Source organism: Pristiophorus japonicus, chromosome 8, assembly GCF_044704955.1.
Source record: "Pristiophorus japonicus isolate sPriJap1 chromosome 8, sPriJap1.hap1, whole genome shotgun sequence".
NCBI lineage: Eukaryota > Metazoa > Chordata > Chondrichthyes > Pristiophoridae > Pristiophorus > Pristiophorus japonicus.
The window spans coordinates 111,837,386-111,861,110 of NC_091984.1; the positions used below are offsets into that span (position 1 = coordinate 111,837,386).

The 23,725-nt window shown below is 44.9% G+C and overlaps 1 protein-coding gene across 1 annotated transcript in view; it reads right to left on the reverse strand.

Moving 5' to 3' along the window:
* The window catches only part of crb1 (crumbs cell polarity complex component 1), a 144,058-nt gene that overhangs the window by 103,969 nt on the left and 16,364 nt on the right, over positions 1–23,725 (reverse strand). The window contains exons 4-5 of the mRNA XM_070888256.1: positions 22,892–23,031; positions 20,158–20,340 (exon numbers count right to left, since the gene is read on the reverse strand). Coding sequence (XP_070744357.1) covers positions 20,158–20,340; positions 22,892–23,031 — 323 coding nt within the window. The remainder of the gene's footprint in view (positions 1–20,157; positions 20,341–22,891; positions 23,032–23,725) is intronic.

A 23,725-nucleotide genomic window follows, 5' to 3' on the forward strand; every position in this document is an offset into this window, starting at 1 on the left:
CTGAAAGCCAAATCAGCAAGCCTTAGCTTAAGAGTCAGTAAATTCCTTTCTTACACAATGGTTTGCGCCATCAGTCTCTGTGACCCACTTAGGCTGCTCCCCTCAACTATAACAGAACTAGCGGCATTAAAAAAATCTGAAATAAATACATTTGACACGGCCACATGATGGTTTGGTATTGTCTCACGTATATTTGTCGTAGAAATGCACTGCAAGAAACCGTCCACAAGATTCTCACTCCTTCAGCCCGATTTCTCTTAAGGCTTGAAGTGTTTATTACTGCAACCAGATTAGGAGATTTAATAAAAGAGTTTTACAAAGCATTTACAGCTCAGAAACAGGCCATGCATGTTCCACACGAGCCTCCTCCCACCCCTCTTCATCTAACCCAATCAACATAACCTTCTATTCCTTTCACCCTCGTGTATTTATCTAGCTTCCCCTTAAATGCATTTATGCAATTCACCTCAACAACTACTCCGTGTGGTAGCGAGCTCCACATTCTAACCACTCTCTGGGTAAAGAAGTTTCTCCTGAATGTCCTATTGGATTTATTAGTGACTATCTTATATTTATGACACCTAGTTCTGGTCTCCTCTGCAGGTGGAAACATCCTCCCTACATCGACCCTATCAAACCCTTTCATAATCTTGAAGACCTCGATCAGGTTACCCCTCAGTCTTTTCTTTTTTCTAGAGCTATGAGCCCCAGCCTGCTGAATCTTCGCTGATAGTTATAACCTCTCAGCTCTGGTATCATTCTAGTAAATCTCCAGTGACTCTAGTTTGACAAGAATATAATGGTTAGTTTTTTTTTTAGAAAATAAATAAATTGTGATAAGCTATCTTTAATCCACATGCTGTGTATGTAGTTGTAATTTTACAATTACACTAACCTGATATTTTTTACTGAGCAATATTACTGCAAACATTGTGAACCATTATTCACACATCTGAGCATTTAATTTCTTCTGGTAGTGCACTGCTTAATGTGTTTGCACATACAAGATTCCTTTGTCCGCTATTTTAGTCCGCTAATCCAGTCATTACCCTATTTTAAATAAATGGGTTAGCAATTGTGTTAAAATAGCACACAAACAAATGTATGCAAACATGTTAAGCAGTGCACTAGTAGCAGAAACCCCTGGGGGGAAAAATACTTTTTGGAGGAAATCACTTTAGAACAAAATGTATTTTTGTTAAAAAGATGATTGTGAGGATGCTGCTGAAACATTGGGAAATGCAGGTTTGAGCACGGCTCTATTGGATTCCTGGTCTTAACTGGGCTGCTGTTTTGGGAGGTGTAATGTATTTGCTTTATGGGTTCTTTGCTTAAGAATTGATAGCAACATAATGCTATTAAGAACTAGCTAGTTTATTGGCAAAAGGTTTAACAATCACACTGCATATTACCAGTTCATCTACCAGGCTCAAAACCACCTGCCTCATCATGGATCACCCGAATCCAACTGGCTGGGGTTTTATTGCGTCTTGTGAACATCATGTGACTGGCTAAGCCACTCCCAACTCAAGAGCTCGACAAACCTGTGACCATACTCACAGGTGCATGCATTATAGGAGGCAACAAGGAAAAAAGCATCTGGCCTCCAGGGAGAGGAAGCAAAGTGAGAGAGTGGTTTCCTGGCTGTTCTCGGGTGACTTTTCTATGCAAATATGAGCCTGGCATGAATTAAATAATTTACACTCTATCATTTCACTCAGTTCAAAATCCATCACAGTGTTATGCAAAATCTTTGTGTAACCAAGATACTGAATAACTTCAGTTTCTCACAATAGCCTGTTTTACATCTAACGGAACCACAAGATGATTATGAAGGAATAAGGCCATTCAGCCCCTCTTAGTTCATTCATCCAGAACAGAACCCTCCATTGCAACAGCTAATTATTTCTTTAATGATTCCAGAATTTTCACCTCTGCCCTTCATTATTCTATCAGAGGTCCATCCCATGTGTTCATCATTCTTTCTACATGATCGTCCTGACATCAGTCCTAAATGTGCCTTTCACTGATTTGAATCTATGCCCCCTTGTAATACGCTTTCATTGTAGGTCAACATACTTTTCTGGATTTCCCTTTTCCATACTCTTTACTATCTTGCATACCTCTATAAGGTTCAGAAGGTAGAGCACATCAGGTGGATCGGCAAACAAAAACCGTCTCTCCATTGGGCCGTGTGGCTCAAGCACTCTGACATGTTCTGACTGTCTAGAGCTTCCAGGCACCTACAGATGCCTGGCCCTGCAGATGTGCAATGCAATCTGTCAGTGTTTGCTTTATCATGCTATGAGAAGCAGATACTTCTCTTTGGCTCCCTCTGCCATTTACAGACAGAATTGCAGTGCGTTGCCAAGTCTGATTAATGCACTGAGCTTGGATGGTTGCTTGGAGTTCCGTGAATTCAATGTTTATGATCAGCTTTGTGCCACGAGTGATTATCATTCTGCATAATAGTTATAAAAATTGCAGTGTGATACTGGGGCTAAAGGGGTTAAATTATGAGGACAGGTTGCATAACTAGGCTTGCATTTATTTGAATATAAAAGATTAAGGGGTGATCTAATTGAGATGTTTAAGAAGAATAAAGGAATATATAGGGTAGATAGAGAGAAACTATTACCGCTGGTGAGGGAGTCCAGAACAAGAGAGTGTAACTTTAAAATTAGAACTAGGCTGTTAAGGGGTGATGTCAGGAAGCACTCCTTCCCACAAAGGATAGTGGAAATCTAAAACTCTTTCCTCCAAAAAAGCTGAGAGGCTGGGGGGTCAATTCAAAATTGAGATGGATAGGTGTCTGTTAGGCAAGGGTATTAATGGTTGTCGAACCAAGGAACCAAGGAGTTAAGATACAGATCAGCCATGATCTATTTGAATGGCGGAACAGGCTTGAGAAGCTGAACGGCCGACTCCTGTTCCTATATTTTTCAACTGGAAAAATTAAGGAGCATTTGTGCAAAAAAAAGAGAATACAAATATTAGCTGTATTGTTTCACTGTTGCTACAGCCCTACAAAAGAAGACTGGGTGCACTCCTTTTCATAATGTGATGGGATTTTCATCACATGGTGTGCTCGAAGAACAGGCCATTTTGTTTTCTTTTGACTATCCAAGATGAGAATCATCCTTCTCATTTGATATTTCTCTGAGGGCTAGAAATTCCATCGTGCCCCAATTGGGGCGTTACATTTTGAAAATTTGAAAAAGTAGTGGTAGGCGCTAATCATTCTCTCCTCCAGCGATATTCAGTTTTAATGCTCCAAGAGGGAAGTGGAGCGTTAAATCAAGCGCTAACCACTTCTCTTAGGGCACTAAAGTCTGATAGTGAGGGCGATAGCGGCAGAGCGTTGAATAATTTTGAGCGCATTGGTAACGGCATCAGAGACTGCTTCCCTCACTTAAAGGGACGGGCCAATGCTGCACGAGCCAGTTGTCGGCAGTTGTGTTTTGCAAGGCGACCTGGGTGACTTCCATTACAGACCTAAACACATTCACACAATGGAGGGCTTGGACATCTTGCCCCAGTGACACGTGAAAAACTTTGTGGATGCACCACTAGTACAAATAATAAAGGTTGCCCGAGCTGAAAACCATTCCCTTTAATTACTGTTACCCAAGCGGCCAGCTGAGGTCACAACACCTCCTCTTGCTGGCATTGAAGGCATGAGACGATACAGCAGGGGGGGCGAGAGTAAATTTTACACCTGGGCGATAACGGGGTGCTGCGCACTTTATGACGTCACGATCTGCGAGGCGCTAGAGGCCCTGGCGCTCGGAGTTAGCACCAGTGCTAAACCGGCACTGAAGTTCAGCGGCGTCACTGCATTCGCCGCGCCCGGTCGTTAACCCCTTAACGCCCTGTTAGCACCCCTCCTCAGGCAGTTACGGGAGGCATTAACCTATCGAATTTCTAGCTCTGAGACCTCCCAAGTTTCCCTTTGTACTCAATGCGACCCTGAGTTGCCCATTGTGACCCCATATTAAATAGCACAACTCCCTCTCGCCTATCTATACACTGTAATTCTTCAGTATCCTCTGTTATATTCTCTGGACCTGTTTCTCATGGGTAATCTGAGAGCAGGATTGAGGGGAACTTGAAGTTACACTGGGAGGAATAGGGTTTGGAAAGACCTCAGACAGGAGGTATCAGAGGGATTAGAAGAATGAGGATTATTAAGTCATACCAGGTCATGAAGTACAGACAAGAAAGACCATTTGACTCATCTAACTCAACCTATGATAACCCTATCACAGCATCTAACTCTGTTGAATGGCTCCAGAACATCTGCCTCCACTACACTGCCCAAGAGGTCATTCTAGGTATTGATCACCCACTGAAAGAAGAAGATTTTCCTGACATCAGTCCTGACATTGCCTGTACCTATACCACATTGTCCTATAGTTATGGTTTATCTTAGTGCGCAGAATTAACCTTTTCTTAATATCTTGCATACCTCTAAGGTTTCTCTCATGTATGTCCCTTCAAGGGTGAATAGTTTTTATACTCTTTCCTCATAATTAAGCCTCATAATTAAGTCCTCCGGCACGAGTGACTAGTGTGATGGCACTTCTTTCAGCATTTGAATTAAGTTTTGTAAATCAACATTTTCTTCGGACGCATGCCTTCAGACGGCCACCAGGCCAATCTTTGAAAACCTGAGACCCCTTCAAGTGTTTCAGTACCAATGGCTTATGTTCCTTCAATATGTGTGAAAGACTGTTGGGTATACCCACTGAGGTTCACATCTCACTGCACTTTCAGGGTTGTTACTAATTTTTGAGTGGTCAGCTTTTTGGTGGCTGTCAACCTTTTTCTGAAGTTGTTGGTCTGCTTTTGCCTATTTTTTGGGAAGGCACGTAGGCTTGGCAGTCCTGCTTGAACTGTTCTGATGTGCTGACTATGTACATGCTACAATCCACACAACTCGTTTCCCATTAGAGTTAGAGCACAACTCACAGTACCTTCCACTAAACTTTCAGCATTGGACTTGTTATACATGTAAACTTGTATTTTCTCTGTATAGCCACCAAAGGGCTCATCCCCTGGAGTCTCAAGGGATCCCATAATCCCTTGGGAGCACAGGTATTTAAGGAGGCCTCACAGGTTGGAGAGGCACTCTAGAGACCTGCAATAAAAGACTACGGTCACACTTTACGTTGAGCTCACAATGTTCAATCTGACTTTTTCTCCACACATAACAACTGGCGACGAGACACAGATAGCAAACCCAAAGATGCAGAGAACAGTGGGCATCCTGGAGAAATTCTCAGAGGGAGATGATTGGGATACCTTTGTGGAGCGACTCGACCAATACTTCGTAGCCAATGAGCTGGATGGAGAAGAGATCGCTGCCAAACGAAGGGCGATCCTCCTCACCGTCTGTGGGGCACCAACGTATGGCCTCATGAAAAATCTGCTTACTCCAGCGAAACCCAAGGAGAAATCATACGATGATTTGTGCATACTGGTCCGGGAGCATTTGAACCCAAAGGAAAGCGTTCTGATGGTGAGGTACCAGTTCTACACCTACAAAAGGTCTGAAGGCCAGGAAGTGGCAAGTTATGTCACTGAGCTAAGATGCCTTGAAGGACATTGTGAATTTGAAGGACATTTGGAGCAGATGCTCAGACACTTTTTCGTACTTGGCATTGGCCACGAAACCATACTTCGCAAACTTTTGACTGTAGAGACCCCAACCTTGAGTAAGGCCATAGCGATAGCCCAGGCGTTCATTGCCACCAGTGACAATACTAAACAAATCTCTCAGCACACAAGTGCTGCTACAAGTACTGTGAACAAAGTGATGTTGTTTACAAATTGCAACATACAGGGCAGGTCACTCATGCCTGCAGCTGCATGTCCGCAGATATCTCAGAGCCCACCATCAAGGGTGATGAATGCGAGGCCATTAACACCTTGTTGGTGCTGCGGGGGTGATCGTTGTTTCCATTCATGCCGTTTCAAAGGGTAGGTTTGCAAGGGCTGTGGAACAATGGGACACCTCCAACGTATGTGCAGGCGAACTGCAAATCCTGTTAATCCTGCAAACCACCATGTTGCAGAGGAGGACAGATCCATGGCAGATCACGACAAACCAGAGCCTCAGACCAGGAAGCAGAGATACATGGGGTGCACACATTCACCAAAGTGTCCCCCAATAATGCTAAATGTTGAACTAAATGGACCCGGTGTCAATAGAGCTGGACACGGGCACGAGCCAGTCCATCATGGACAAAAAGACTTTCGAAAGATTGTGGTGCAGCAAGGCCTCAAGGCCAGTCTTAACTCCAATTCGCACGAAACTAAGAACTTATACAAAGGAAATGATTCCCGTAATCTGCAGTGCTACTGTAAAGGCCTCCTACGATGGAGCGGTGCACAAGCTACCACTCTGGGTGGTACCAGGCAATGTTCCCACGCTGCTCGGTAGGAGTTGGCTGGGAAAGATATGCTGGAACTGGGACGACGTCCGAGCGCTATCACCCGCTGACAACACTTCGTGTGTCCAGATCTTAAACAAGTTCCTTTCGCTGTTCGAACCAGACATTGGGAAATTTGAAGGAGCAAAAGTGCAGATCCACCTAATTCCCGGGGCGCGACCCATCCATCACATGGCGAGAGCAGTACCGTACATGATGAAAGAAAGGGTAGAGATCGAGCTCGACCGGCTGCAAAGAGAGGGCATCATTTCACTGATCGAGTTAAGCGAATGGGACAGTCCTATTGTCCCAGTCCTCAAAGGAGGCGGCACTGTCAGAATCTGTGGCGATTACAAAGTAACTATCAATCTTTTCTCCCTGCAGGACCAATACCCACTGCCAAAGACCGACGACCTCTTTGCAACGCTGGTGGGAAGAAAGACGTTCACGAAGCTGGATTTGACTTCAGCCTACATGATGCAGGATCTGGAGGAATCATCGAAGGGCCTCACCTGCATCAACAGACACAAAGGTCTTTTCATTTATAACAGATGCCCGTTTAGAATCGATCAGCGGCGGCGATATTCCAGAGAAACATGGAAAGCTTACTGAAGTCGGTCCCGCGCACCGTGGTCTTCCAGGACGACATCTTGGTTACAGGTCGGGACACAGTCGAGCATCTGCAGAACCTGGGAGGAGGTTCTTAGTTGACTCAACTGCGTGGGGCTCAGGTTAAAACACTCAAAATGCATTTTCCTGGTGCCTGAAGTGGAGTTCCTGGGGAGGATCGTGGCGGACAGCATCAGGCCCACTGATTCGAAGATTGAGGCAATCTAGAACGCACGGAGGTCACAGAACGTGACGGAGCTGCGGTCGTTTCTAGGACTCCTGAACTACTTTGGTAGCTTCTTACCGGGTCTTAGCACACTGGTAGAATCACCGCACGTCTTACTGCGTAAAGGGGACGAATGAGCATGGGGCAAAAGCCAAGAAAATGCCTTTGTAAAAGCTAGAAAATTGTTATACTCAAACAAATTGCTTGTGTTGTATGATCCATGTAAGCGTTTGGTATTCGCATGTGATGTGTCGTCATATGGCGTCGGGTGTATATTGCAACAAGCTAATGATTTTGGAAAATTGCAACCGGTTGCTTATGCATCCAGGAGTCTGTCTAAGGCTGAGAGAGCCTACAGCATGATTGAAAAAGAAGCGTTAGCGTGTGTCTATGGGGTAAAGAAAATGCATTAATATCTGTTTGGGCTAAAATTCGAATTGGAAACTGACCATAAATCACTAATATCCCTGTTTTCCGAGAATATGGGGATAAATACTAATGCATCAGCCCGCATCCAGAGATGGGAACTCACATTGTCCGCATACAACTACGCCATCCGCCATAGAAAACTGCGGCCGATGCTCTCAGTAGGTCACCATTGCCCACCACGGTGATGGAAATGGCGCAGCCCGCAGATTTAGTCATGGTTATGGTATCATGTATTTAACTATCTTGCAATGACATAATCATGTAACTGTAACTCATGTACACTGTACCTGTACTCTAGAAATGCACACCCTGACCACAGGGGGTGAACTTGCGGGAGACACTCCTCACCTGGGTTTCCAGGTATAAAAGGGGAGGTCCCACCCAGGGTCAAGACTCTTTGGTCCTGGCAATAAAGGTGAAGGTCACAGAGTGATCGTGTCTGATATATCTATGCTTCGTGCGAGTTTGTAATAAGGTGCAGGGACACTACATTTGGCGACGAGAAACGGGAATCAACGAACCACGAGGATGGCCACCGATGGCTCAGAGGAACGTTACTGTGTGCGTGAGGACTGGGACGACTTCGTGGAAAGACTCCAGCAGAGCTTTGTCACAAAGGATTGGCTGGAAGAGACACCGGCTGACAAGCAGAGGGCGCATCTACTGACCAGCTGCGGATCACAGACGTATGCACTGATGAAAGACCTGCTCGCACCACTAAAGCCGGCGGACAAGTCCTTTGAAGAGCTCAGCCAGCTGATCAGTGAGCATCTCAAGCCAGTGAGTAGCGTACACTTGGCCCGGCACCGGTTCTACTCTCACCGGCGTCGGGGGAGACAAAACGTCTCGGACTTCGTGGCGGAACTGCAGCGCTTGGCCAGTCTCTAAGTTCTCCGATGCCTACAGGGGAGAGATGTTAAGGGACTTTTTCCATCGAGGGCATTAACCATACCGGCATTTTCAGGAAGCTCATAAAGACTGAGGACTTGACTTTAGAAGGGGCAGTGTTGATAGCTCAGACCTTTATGGCAGGGGAAGAGGAGGCCATGCTAATTTACGCACGCAGCCCTGGTCCAAACGTGGCGATGGACCAGGGAGTTAACATGGTGAACGCAGCTCGGGACCCTGTAGGCAGGCAAGGGCATTTCAAAACCGCCCAGGCAGCAACAAGCTCTAGGGTGGGCCCGCAACAAGGGCAATGTAAAAGGGATCGGCAATTCACGCCATCTCGAGGAACAATGCATCCCGCGATGGGACCATTAACACCCACCTTCAGAGTGCTTAGAAACAGCCAAATGGGCAATCAGAGAGGAATGCCTGGTAATAGTCCTTTTGTTAATAGCAATCTCAATCTCAGCTCATGCTGGAGGTGCGGGGGTAGATACACTGCGAAAAGCTGCAGGTTCCAGCAATATATCTATAGGATTTATAATGTCAGTGGACACTTGGCCAGGATGTGCAAAAAAGCAGTAGCGAGGCTAATCTGTGAGACAGATGAACCAGACAAGGGGTCTGCAATGCAGGATGAGGCCTGAGAAAAAGCCATAGATGCTGAAGTTTAGCGGGTTCATGTGGCTGACGTCCACAGCTCATACACTGAAACGCCACCCATGCTGATGAAAGTCTTACTGAATGGCATCCCGGTGCACATGGAGCTGGATACCAGAGCTAGCCAGTCACTCGTGAGCGCCCAACAATTTGAGAGACGATGGCCACACAGAGCTAGCAGGCCCAAACTGGAACGCATTGAGATGCAGCTACGGACGTACACCCAAGAGATCATCCCAGTGCTGGGCAGTGCAAACTTGGTGGTAACACATAATGGATTACAGAACCGGCTGCCACTCTGGATCATTCTGGGAAATAGCCCTGCGCTTTTGGGGAGGAGTTGGCTAGCTGAGATGAATTGGAAATGGGGGGATGTGCACGCCATTTCATCCGTGGAGCGAAGTTCATGCTCACAGGTCCTGCAAAAATTCGGGTCACTGTTTCAACCTGGTGTCGGAATGTTCAAGGGCACTAAAGTAGTGATACGCATCACTCCGGACGCCAGACCAGTGCACCACAAAGCCAGAGCGGTGCCGTACGTGATGCGTGAGAAAATTGAATGTGAACTGGACAGGCTACTCAGAGAGGCATAATTTCGCCCGTTGAATTCAGCGACTGAGCAAGTCCCATCATTCCTGTCCTCAAAGCAGATGGCTCGGTCAGGATTTGTGGTGACTACAAAGCCACCATCAACCGAATATCGCTGCAAGACCAATACCTGCTTCCGAGAGCGGAGGACCTTTTTGCCACGCTGGCAGGTGGCAATCTGTTCACGAAGCTGGACCTCACTTCGGCCTACATGACTCAGGAACTGGCTGAAGAATCCAAGCTTCTGACAACCATCACGACACACAAGGGATTATTTGTCTACAACAGGTGCCCATTTGGCATTCGTTCGGCGGCAGCCATCTTTCAGAGAAACATGGAAAGCTTGCTCAAATCCATTCCTGGAACGGTCGTATTCCAAGACGACATTCTCATAACGGGTCGAGACACCGAAGGACACCTCCACAACCTGGAGGAGGTGCTACACCGATTGGATCGGGTAGGCTTGCGGCTGAAAAAAGCCAAGTGCGTGTTTTTGGCCCCAGAGGTCGAGTTTTTGGACAGGAGGGTTACTGCAGACGGGATCCGGCCCACTGAATCAAAAACGGAGGCGATCCGCCGGGTGCCCAGGCCCGGCAACACGTCGGAGTTGCGATCATTCCTGGGACTTTTGAACTATTTTGAGAACTTTCTGCCGAACTTAAGCACATTGTTGGAGCCGTTACACATGCTCCTCCGTAAAGGTTGTGAATGGTTTTTGGAGGACTGTCAGGAATGGGCTTTCAATAAGGCGAGGAACCTGCTGCATTCCAAAAAACTGTTGACTTTGTATGACCCCTGTAAAAATTGGTCTTAACATGCGATGCGTCATCCTACGGGGTTAGGTGTGTGTTGCAGCAGGGTAATGATGACGGCCGACTCCAACCGGTGGCTTACGCCTCCAGGTCGCTCTCCCCACAGAGCGTGGATACTGCATGGTCGAGAAGGAAGCACTCGCGTGTGTGTACGGTGTGAAAAAGATGCACCAGTACCTTTTTGGTAGACAGTTCGAGCTAGAGACGGACCACAAGCCATTAACATTCTTGTTGTCCGACAGCAAGGCTGTCAACGCCAATGCGTCAGCTCGCATACAGCGCTGGGCCCTCACGCTGGCTGCGTATGACTACACCATACGGCACCGGCCAGGCACCAAAAATTGCGCTGATGCGCTCAGCAGGCTCCCATTGTCCACCACCGAGGGGGCGTTGGAGCAGAGCGCCGAGATGGTCTTGGCCATTGAGGCTGTTGACACTGTGGGCTCCCCCATCACAGCCCACCAGATCAAACCCTGGACCAACAGAGATCCCCTCCTATCCATGATAAAGAAATGTGTCCTGACTGGGGATTGGGCGCCCGCACACAGGGCGTGCCCCGAGGAAGTCAGACCGTTTCAGAGACGGATGGATGAGCTCTCTATCCAAGCCGACTGCCTGCTATGGGGCAGCCGGGTAGTCATGCCCCAGAAAGGAAGTTCATCAGTGAACTCCACAGCAAGCACCCTGGCATCGTGTTAATGAAGGCCATTGCCCGGTCACATGTATGGTGGCCGGGGATTGACTCAGACCTGGAACACTGGGTTCGCAGGTGCATGACGTGTGCCCAGCTGGGCAATGCCCCCAGGGAGGCCCCACTCAGCCCGTGGCCCTGGCCCACCAGACCATGGTCACGTATTCACGTAGACTATGTGGGCTCATTCATGGGGAAAATATTCCTGATCGTTGTCGATGCATACTCGAAGTGGATCGAGTGCATCATATTGAACTCATGCACGACATCCATTACCGTGGAGAGTCTGCGTACGGTTTTCGCGACCCATGGCATGCAGGACATCCTGGTCAGCGAAAATGGCCCGTGTTTCACCAGCCATGAATTCCAGGAGTTTATGTCGGGCAATGGTATCAAGCACGTCCGGACAGCGCTGTTCAAGCCGGCTTCCAATGGCCAGGCGGAGCGGGCGGTCCAAGTCATAAAACAGGGCATGCTACGCATCCAAGGACCCTCCCTTCAGTACCGCCTATCGCACCTTCTGCTGGCCTCCAGGTCCCGCCTGCACTCGCTCACGGGAGTCCCGCCAGTGGAAATCCTCATAAGAACATAAGAATTAGGAACAGGAGTAGGCCATCTAGCCCCTCGAGCCTGCTCCGCCATTCAACAAGATCATGGCTGATCTGGCCGTGGACTCAGCTCCACTTACCCACCCGCTCCCTATAACCCTTAATTCCCTTATTGGTTAAAAATCTATCTATCTGTGATTTGAATACATTCAATGAGCTAGCCTTGGGCAGAGAATTCCACAGCTTCACAACCCTCTGGTCGAAGAAATTCCTTCTCAACTCGGTTTTAAATTGGCTCCCCCGTATTTTGAGGCTGTGCCCCCTAGTTCTAGTCTCCCCGACCAGTGGAAACAACCTCACTGCCTCTATCTTGTCTATCCCTTTCATTATTTTAAATGTTTCTATAAGATCACCCCTCATCCTTCTGAACTCCAACGAGTAAAGACCCAGTCTACTCAATCTATCATCATAAGGTAACCCCCTCATCTCCGGAATCAGCCTAGTGAATCGTCTCTGTACCCCCTCCAAAGCTAGTATATCCTTCCTTAAGTAAGGTGACCAAAACTGCACGCAGTACTCCAGGTGCGGCCTCACCAATACCCTGTACAGTTGCAGCAGGACCTCCCTGCTTTTGTACTCCATCCCTCTCGGAATGAAGGCCAACATTCCATTTGCCTTCCTGATTACCTGCTGCACCTGCAAACTAACTTTTTGGGATTCATGCACAAGGACCCCCAGGTCCCTCTGCACCGCAGCATGTTGTAATTTCTCCCCATTCAAATAATATTCCCTTTTACTGTTTTTTTTTCCCAAGGTGGATGGCCTCACATTTTCCGACATTGTATTCCATCTGCCAAACCTTAGCCCATTCGCTTAACCTATCTAAATCTCTTTGCAGCCTCTCTGTGTCCGCTATACAACCCGCTTTCCCACTAATCTTTGTGTCATCTGCAAATTTTGTTACACGACACTCTGTCCCCTCTTCCAGATCATCTATGTATATTGTAAACAGTTGTGGTCCCAGCACCGATCCCTGTGGCACACCACTAACCACCGATTTCCAACCCGAAAAGGACCCATTTATTCCGACTCTCTGCTTTTTGTTAGCCAGCCAATTCTCGATCCATGCTAATACATTTCCTCTGACTCCGCGTACCTTTATCTTCTGCAGTAACCTTTTGTGTGGCACCTTATCGAATGCCTTTTGGAAATCTAAATACACCACATCCATCGGTATATCTCTATCCACCATGCTCATTATATCCTCAAAGAATTCCAGTAAATTAGATAAACATGATTTCCCCTTCATGAATTCATGTTGCGTCTGCTTGATTGCACTATTCCTATCTGGATGTCCCGCTATTTCTTCCTTAATGATAGCTTCAAGCATGTTCCCCACTACAGATGTTAAACTAACCGGCCTATAGTTACCTGCCTTTTGTCTGACCCCTTCTTGAAACAGAGGCGTTACATTAGCTGCTTTCCAATCCACTGGTACATCCCCAGAATCCAGAGAATTTTGGTAGATTATAACGAATGCATCTGCTATAACTTCCGCCATCTCTTTTAATACCCTGGGATGCATTTCATCAGGACCATGGGACTTGTCTACCTTGAGTCCCATTAGCCTGTCCAACACTACCTCCCTCGTGATGAGATTGTATCAAGGTCCTCCCTTCTCAAATTCCCGTGACCAGCAATTTTTGGCATGGTTTTTGTGTCTTCCATTGTGAAGACCGAAGCAAAATAATTGTTTACGGTCTCAGCCATTTCCACATTTCCCATTACTAAATCCCCCTTCTCATCTTCTAAAGGACCAACATTTACTTTAGTCACTCTTTTCTGTTTTATATATCGGTAAAAGCTTTTACTATCTTTTTTTATGTTTTGCGCAAGTTTACTTTTGTAAACTATCTTTCCTTTCTTTATTGCTTTCTTAGTCATTCTTTGCTGTCGTTTAAAATTTTCCCAATCTTCTAGTTTCCCACTAACCTTGGCCACCTTATACGCATTGGTTTTTAATTTGATACTCTCCTTTATTTCCTTGGTTATCCACGGCTGGTTATCCCTTCTCTTACTGCCCTTCTTTTTCACTGGAACATATTTTTGTTGAGCACTATGAAAGAGCTCCTTAAAAGTCCTCCACTGTTCCTCAATTGTGCCACCATTTAGTCTGTGTTCCCAGTCTACTTTAGCTGACTCTGCCCTCATCCCACTGTAGTCCCCCTTCTTTTAGCATAGTATGCTCATTTGAGACACTACTTCCTCACCCTCAATCTGTATTACAAATTCAACCATACTGTGATCACTCATTCCGAGAGGATCTTTTACTAGGAGATCGTTTATTATTCCTGTCTCATTACACAGGACCAGATCTAAAAGATAGCTTGCTCCCTTGTAGGTTCTGTAACATACTGTTCTAAGAAACAATCCCGTATGCATTCTATGAATTCCTCCTTCAGGCTGCCCTGTGTGATTTGATTTGACCAATCGATATGTAGGTTAAAATCCCCCATGATTACTGCCATTCCTTTTTCACGTGCCTCTATTATTCCCTTGATAATTGTCCGCCCCACCGTGAAGTTATTATTTGGGGGCCTATAAACTATGCCCACCAGTGACTTTTTCCCCTTACTATCTCTAATCTCCACCCACAATGATTCAACATTTTGTTCATTAGAGCCAATATCGTCTCTCACAACTGCCCTGATATCATCCTTTATTAACAGAGCTACCCTACCTCCTTTCCCTTCTTGTCTATCCTTCCGAATTGTCAGATACTCCTGTATGTTTAATTCCCAGTCTTGGCCACCCTGCAACCACGTTTCTGTAATGGCCACCAAATCATACCCATTTGTAATGATTTGTGCCGTCAACTCATTTACTTTATTTCGTTTGCTGCGTGCGTTTAGGTAAAGTGTTTTAATACTAGTTTTTAAACCATGATTTTTAGTTTTGACCCCTCCTGCAGCCCCTTTATATTCATACATATTGTCCCTTCCTATCACCTTGTGGTTTACACTTACCCCAGTGCTACTCTGCTCTGTTGCCTCCTGCCTTTTGCATTCTTTCTTGGGTCCTGTTCATCTGCGCTCTCATCCACTCTAACTAGCTCAGAGCCCTCTCCTGGGTTCCGAATACTCCTCGCATTGAGGCACCGAGCTTTCAGGCTTGCCTTTTTATTACACTTTGACCCTTTAGACTTTTGCTGTACATTGGCCCATGAAACGCACGCTCAAGACGCGGCTGTCCCTCATTCACCCAGCCCTGGCAGACATTGTTGAGGGCAAGCGCCAGTCCCAAACCGAGCTCCATGATCGCAACTCAAGGGGGAGGTGTATAGAAATAAATGAACTGGTATTTGTTCTTAACCATGCTTTTGGACCCAAGTGGCTTGAGGGCACCGTAATTGGCAAAGTAGGAAATAGAGTCATGGTGGTCCGACTAAACAATGGGCAGATATGCCGCAAACACTTCGAGCAAGAAAAGGTTCAGCATAGACACGGAGGAAGCTGAAGAAGAGCATGAATGGCACCCACACCACTGCCAGCGGACGAGCAACAAAGACAGTCCTCAGCATGCACAGTCCCTGCAGCCTGCCCAGACAGGCCGGAATCACCTCAAGTGACAGAGACGCGTGCTGAGACTCAGCCACCAGAGCCACAACTGCGGCGCTCCACGAGAGAGCGTCGACCATCTGACAGACTTAACCTCTGAAACAAAAAGACTTAAGGGGGGAGATGATGTCATGTATTTAACCATCTTGCAATGACATAGTCATGTAACTGTAACTCATGTACACTGTACCTGTACCCTAGAAATGCACACCCTGACCACAGGGGGTGAATTTGCGGGAGACACTCCTCACCTGGGTTTCCAGGTATAAAAGGGGAGGTCCCATCCAGGGTCAAGACTCCTTGGTCCTGGCAATAAAGGTGAAGGTCACCGAGTGACGGTGTCTGATATATCTATGAGTTTGTAGTAAGGTGCAGGGACACTACATATGGAAGCATTTGAGAGTGAGCAATCACCCGTCACTGCCCGGCAGATCAAAACCTGGACAAGCCAGGACCCCTTATTGTACCTAATCAAAAATTGTGTGCTTCATGGGAGCTGGTCCAGTGTCCCAGTGGAAATGCAGGAAGAGATAAAGTCGTTCCAGCGGCGCAAAGATGAAATGTCTATACAGGCAGACTGCCTTCTGTGGGGCAATTGAGTAGTGGTCCCCAAGAAGGGCAGAGACACCTTCATCAGTGACCTCCACAGTACCCACCCAGGCATCATGATGATGAAAGCGATAGCCAGATCCCACGTGTGGTGGCCCGGTATCGATGCGGACTTGGAGTCCTGTGTGCACAGATGTAATACATGCTCACAGTTAAGCAATGCATCCAGGGAGGCATGCTAAGTTTATGGTCTTGGCCCTCCAAACCGTGGTCTAGGGTACATTCGACTATGCAGGCTAGTTCTTGGGTAAAATGTTCCTTGTGGTTGTAGATGCGTCCTCCAAATGGATTGAATGTGAGATAATGTCGGCTAGCACGTCCGCTGCCACTACTGAAAGCCTGCGGACCATGTTTGCTACATAAGGCCTACCCGATGTCCTAGTGAGCGACAACGGGCCATGTTTTACCAGTGCTGAGTTCAAAGAATTCATGACCCGCAACGGGATCAAACATGTCACATCTGCCCCATTTAAACCAGCATCCAATGGTCAGGCAGAAAGAGCAGTGCAAACCATCTAACAGGACTCGAAGAGGGTAATGGAAGGCTCACTGCAGACTCGTCTAACCCGAGTCCTGTTTAGCTACCGCACGAGACCCCATTCGCTCACTGGGATCCCACCTGCTGAACTGCTCATGAAAAGAGCACTTAAGTTCACCCTGATCTACATGAACAGGAAGAGAACAGACGGCTTCAACAAAGTACATACCATGATAGCGCAAATGTGTCACGCGAGATTGAAATCAATGATCCTGTATTTGTATTGAATTACAAGTGGCTTCCCGGCACTGTCATGGTGTCAAAGTGGGGAGCAGGGTGTTTCGGATCAAACTTTGAAATGGATTTATTCACTGGAAACACTTGGACAAATCAAACTCAGATTCACTGAGCAACCTACTTTGGACCTTACCTTCTTTGACCCCCCCCAACATACACACCAGTGGCAACCAGCACCGCGGTTGGCCACGAAGCAGAACCCATCATCCACAGCAGCCCAGCAGGACCCACCACACCAGGTAGCCCAGCAAGGCCAGTTGCACAGCAGCCCAGCGAGGGCCCAACAGATGATTCACCAATTCCAGCATTCACACCGCGACGATCAACCAGGGCAAGAAGGGCCCCAGATCGACTCACCTTGTAAATAGTTACATTGTTTACTTTTGCGGGGGGGAGGATGGGAAGGGGGGGGGGGAGTGAGAGTTGTTATATATGTAAACTTGTATATACTCTGTACTGCCACCAGAGGGCTCATCTCCTGGAGTCCCAAGGGATCCCATTATCCCTTGGGAGCACAGGTATTTAAGGACACCTCATAGGTTGGAGTGGCACTCTGGAGACCTGCAATATAAGACTAAGGTCACACTTTACTTTGAGCTCACAGTGTTCAGTCTGACTCTTTCTCCATACATAACAGGACTTTTTTCTAAAGTTGAAATTAAGAACTATCAGTGCTTGAGACCGCAAAAGCATCCAGTATTTCTACTGAAGTGACACTCTTTGCATTGGCACCTTTTAAAGTTAGCTCTCTACAGTTTCTTTGACAATAGAAGTATATTATTACCTTTCAAACAACTTGATATATAGCTTGTTTTTAATTGATTGAGAACCTCCTTAATATAGTTATTATTTTAAACAAATAAATTAAGTCACGATCTTCAAGCATTGCTTTGTATTACTGGGCCATTTTAGGAGAGACCTTAGCAATTGTTGTCAAGTATAATTATTGTCTTCAAATAAATCACATGATCCATTCCACGTGTCCCGCAAATGCATCACATTGGATCAAAGCCTTCTATTTTCCAAACACTTCCTGGAGCTAAATTCTCACAACTGATGCAAAGGTTTTAACAGCAGTGATTGTCATCTGCACCAGTCAGTCTTGGCCTGTGTTTTCCAGCTAATTCTCTGTCGGTTAGTAACTGTTAACTAATTCACTGACGTAAGTGTGGGTGTGGTGTGCTGTCCTTGAGGGCAGATCAATAGCCCAGTGCATATGCCCTTCTAAACTTCCACCTGTAGATAACATTGAGAAAGGTCAAAAGTCAGCAAACCTGTTGCACTTGAATCCTAGAATTAAGCTAATTGCCTGCAATATTTATTTATTTATATTAATAAAGGCCGAAGACAATCAATTTAGAAATGTCTTTCGATTCATTTGATTACCTTTTTTCACTATTTGAGATATTTTAATCACATAATTCCAGGAGTGAATAGTGGTTACATCTTACTATGCAAGTTAAATAGTGTCTGAATTGAAGTGGTGCCTAATACTTGCAGTAGTTTTATCTTGGATTGTTTGCTGCTGCTCAGCATGTGTTGAGGACTTTATCAATTTGGAGAAAAGTAACTTTTCCTGCATCACCTGCCCTGACCTGCTTTTGTGGGAGAGCATTGGAGAAAGGGGGAGTTCTCAATAGATTTTTCTATTGATAAAAATGTTTTGGGCTATTTCCAGTGAGATAAATGGGCTCTTGTTCCCGCCATGATATTGGCATGCTGATCAGAACACATCCTAAAAAAGGCAAGGCTCTTATAGAATATATTTAACATTGTACTGATTTAAAGCCACTGAATCAGCTTGATATATATGGATATAGTGAGTCTCTGATGGTTAATGATCTAAGCTATGACATTGAAGTTTATTCCCTCTTCACTGGGCAACTAGGTTTAGATAGAGTAAATAAAGAGAAGTTGTTTCCAGTGGCTGAAGGGTCCCTATTTAAGGCGCAGATTTAAGGTGATTGGCTGTAGGACCAAAGGCGACTCGAGGAAAAACTTTTTTACACAGTAAGTGGTTAGGATCTGGAATGCACTGCCTGATAGAGTGGTGGGAGCAGATTCAATAGTAACCTTCAAAAGGGAATTGGATAAAAACTTGAAGGAGAAAAAATTGCAAGGATATAGCGAAAGAGCGGGGGAGTGGGATTAACTGGATTGTTCTTCAAAAGAGCCGGCGCAGACTCGATGGGCCGAATGGCCTCGTTCTGTGCCATTCTATGATTCTATAACTCCTACAAACATAAGTATACCAATTTTTTTTGTAAATGTATTTGGTTCACATTTTAGGATCCAGTTTCTACATAACTAATTCTACACTTTTTTTTTAAAACCATAATTCTAATCTGACCAGTGGTATAACTTTGGAGTGTTTCACCATTTGAATGTTAGTTATCATAAGGTAGGTAAGCAGATTAGTTACTGTGCCTGCATGTAAGAAAGGCCAATATGGTTAGCCTCACCTTGGCTGTGGGATTTAGGTTTGCTACTGTGCCATCTGTTACAGCTTTTGGCTGTAAATGCCATTGCAAAATTGAAAGGCTAGATTTTGGCTGACTTTGCAACCGGGTTTTTGCCGCGATTTGACCCTCCACGGTGAAAACCCGGTCAGCGGGCTCCTCGGCCCCCTCTTTGTGGCGGCGCTTTCACGTACCACCGGGGAGAGGAACGCCAATGTGAAACGACGTGCAACGCCGCGGATTGCGTTGCCGTCATACTTTTGGCTCCGCCGTGACCCGTATGCCACGCCCAGAATACCGACAGGGTCAAACCTGTCGGTATAGCCCTTCGAGTAGTGGTAAGTATGAAGACCTGCAAAAAGGTAAGTAAAAGATTTTATTTTAAAAATTATTTTACAGCGATTTATTAGGCAAGTGTTTTTTGAATGTTTTGTGAATGTTTGTTTTTCTGTTTTTTGGCCTAGGCCTAAAGTTGCTGAAACTCGCGCTTTGTTCCACGAGTCCGTGTAATGCCGATTTTACTGGTATGCCAGTAAAGGCTGAAAGTTAGGCCTGAAAATGGTAGCGCAGCGAAAACGGTTGCAATTACCTTTTTCACTGAAAACCGAAAATCTAGCCCAAAGAGTTGTACGAATGTCCATTGATTTTAATATCGGAGACAGGCTGCAGCAGCAGCATTTTATAAAACAGAGAGCATCAATGCAATGTGCAATTAATAAACAGAAAACACTATGCAAAACCAACATGAGAACACTATTTTTCAGGGAACAAAATGTAAAGTACAATTTTGTAACCACGTAATGCAGGCTTACCTGTAAATCCGTGCTGACAGTTACAGATGTAGCCAGCAGCATGCTCGTAGCTGAACACTGCAGGCAGTTCTGAGGTGTTTTCATACATGTTCTTCCAGGAGAGTTCAACGCATTCCCCTTCATGGAGACAAGGATTACTGAAGCATTCACTGACATCAATTTCACACTGTGTCCCCGTGAAACCTGTATGAATCAAAAATTGCATATAGTTTTATAATGCTATTCCCCGATGAACTAGCCAGCACAACAGGGTGAGTGAATATTCTACCGTCTGAGAGACCTGGAGTGAGACTTGGCCTAAGGGGAGGAGGCAAACAGCTTAACTGAATTCTAATTTTTTTTGAGCTCCTGATCCTTGAATTACAGAAATTAGAAAATGAAACAGAGAAAGGAATTTCACCATTGCTTTATCTTTTTCACCTTCCATTTTTATTATCTTTTCTTTCATTTCTTACTTTTCTTTTTCAGGTGTTTTTTTTTTATTGCTCATCCTCTTTCGTTCATTCATTTACTTTCCCTTTATCTCCATCCTATCGATTTCTTGCTCTTTTCTTTGCTGCCCCTTTCTTTTGGTTCTCCCTCTCTCTCTTTTCTCGTGTCTGCCTCTTCCTTCTCATCTTTATTTGCTGCTGTATAATCATTAATTCCCACCCGCCTTCACCCCCATTTCAGAACCTCTTAATCAGATATTTCATTCTGCTCCAAGATACTGCAAGGTGCAGTATCACAATCTGATAGAAAGCCCTGCATCAGAGGAAGGTGGATATAAAGAGCAAGTAATGCCCAGGAATGTGTTCTGCTGTCACTGGCAGTTTTGGTCCACAGAAGTCGCTTTTTGATTTTGGAGTTGAAAAACCTCTTTGCAGAGATTTTTTTTTAAAAACGCGGCGGCATCACATTTGCCATGTTTCGTACCTCACCTGACAGTGTGATGCTAAAAAGTGCGATGGTTGTAATGTAAAATAAATATTCAACTCAAAAGCATAATTCTGTTAAATGTTGGTTTGTAAATGCTCCGTCTCACCTGCTCTTTGACAGACTGTGAGCAGAGGGAAAAGTGCCAAGCATACTCGCTGATCTTTTGATTTGGAAAAAATATATTAGTTGATATTATAGGAACACATGCAGCAGCAGCTCTGAAGGTAGGCAAGAGCTCACAGTACCACTAAACCACCATCGCAGTCCAATATTAATGATGGTGGAGCTGACAAAGCAGTTTAATAAGACCATTCAATTATGCTATTATTTGCAGCATTCAAATAACCCTTTAAAATTACTACTTTTATGTGCTTATTTAGCTTTACATGTGAAGCTGCTTCTTTTAAAGACAATAGCTTTGCCAAAAATTGAATTTCCAGCTTAATCCTCCTACGTAACCCAATATCCTGAGAACTATGTCACAGATTGGTACTCTGAGTTCTTCAAAATCACAGATGATATTCTTTGTCTCTCGTCCATTTAAAAAAAAATGTCCATGGAATTATTTCATTTTTTTTCTCTAATATTTTTATTTTGAGATTGCTTTACTAGTGACTAAGGACTTCACAGTATATCAGTTGTGATGTAGGACTGTGCAAGATTCTGAGGTAATTTAAATGGTGAATTATGAATCTTCAATTATTTTAGTGGAAATTAAGTGCACAGTGACATAATGAAGATTGCACAAAACTCCTGAAAAGAAACAAGACTGCATATATTCCTAGGATGGGGAGATTGTCCTAGGAGGAGAGATTGAGGAGGAGAGATTGAGCAGACTAGCCCTATGTTCTCTAGAGTTTAGAAGAATAAGAGGTGATCTCATTGAAACATACAAAATTCATACAGGGCTAGACAGGGTAGATGCAGGGAGGATGTTTCCTCTGGCTGGGAAGTCTAGAACCCAGGGTCACAGTCTCAGAATAATTGGTCGGCCATTTAGAACTGAGATGAGGAGAACCTTCTTCACTCTGAGGGTGGGGAATCTTTGGAATTTTCTAACCCAGAGGGCTGTGAAGGCTCAGTCTTTGAGAATATTCAAGACAGAGATCGATAGATTTTTGAATATTAAGGGAATCAAGGGATATGGGGATAGTGCAGGAAATTGGAGTTGAGGTAGAAGATCAGCCATGATATTGAATGGCGGAGCAGGCTCGAAGGACTGAATGGCCTACTCCTGCTCCTAATTGTTATGTTCTTCTATCATGTTAGTGCAATAGCTGTCAGTGTGACATAAGGCACATTAAATTGCCTCATCCTAAACAAGTGTCACAGAGACTAATTGTGTCGCCCTGACCACCTCTCATCAACTAATGCAGCACAGACCAGGGATCAAACTGTCCTGGTCTGTATGGCTGAGCTACTCACTGGGGGAACAGTAGGTAGACATAATACAGGTGTCACTACCTTGTATAGGTCATGCACACTCGGCTTGCCAATCTCCTCTGATAACATTGCACATATACAGATAGGTACATGCTGTGTCCTGTATGCTTGTGCATGATTAGAAAAGCCTGGTCCGCATCAGTGAAGCAGACGGCACACATTATTTGTAAATCAGCACAGATGTAGGACATCCAAGGCATAAGTCATAATGCATTTTCTGAACATGCAAAATTGTACAGCTATAATTTCCCCAAATCAGGTGTATATATACATTTATAATACATATGTAGCAAGTGTTTTTGGTTTCGATAAAATAGTGTTGATATTGTTAATTATGTAGCATCAGAAGTTTCACATTTAAACAATCACAAACCTGGCCAACAGTGGCAAGTGTAATTTCCAACATTGTCCTGACAGGTGGCGCTGTTGAGGCAGGGATGTGAAAGACAACCTGGGATGTCGATGTCACAGTGTAAACCCGTGAATCGGATGTTCGCACAGTCACAGCTATATCTGCAATAAGCAAATAAAAATTAATCTGCTTTAGAATATTACAAAGTATCAGTACCCATTGAGAACAGAGTTTAAAACCACCTGACCAGTAGTGTTGTTGACAGAATTAATAGTTATTATTTATATATTTGTTTTGGTTTAATAAATGCAGTGACCAAGGACTGCAACGTTTCTAATGTTTTCACTTTTCTCATTAATTCTTCAATTATTCTTCTCCGTTTCGGATTTAAAACCCATTAGAATTCTGTAACCATGATAGTGACATCAAATACATTTCCACCATTTACACACCAGAATCACTTGAGGAATTGTGTATACTTTATTAACCAAATTAAGCAATTAAGCTTGACTTTGTATCTAAAGCAATAAAATTTTTATGTAAAAAATAAATAGATGTAGAATAGTCAGAAAATGTACTAATTCCATAGTCCTAGTCGCCCAATGCAGTAATCCAATTATCTTTAACCCTAGATAAAATGGGCAAGGTTTTAAAAAGTTTTGTAATTAATAACAACTGATTGAAGACAGCCACAAGATAACTAAAAATACAGTCATTTATTGGCTTATTAATTATTCCCAAGGGATCCATTCAAATAACTTTGCCTTTTAAACTGAGGTAAATGGCTCTGACGGTCAGTCAGCCCTTGCATGCTTTGTTCTCTTTCAGGAGCTTATCGCATCAAACAGGCTCCTC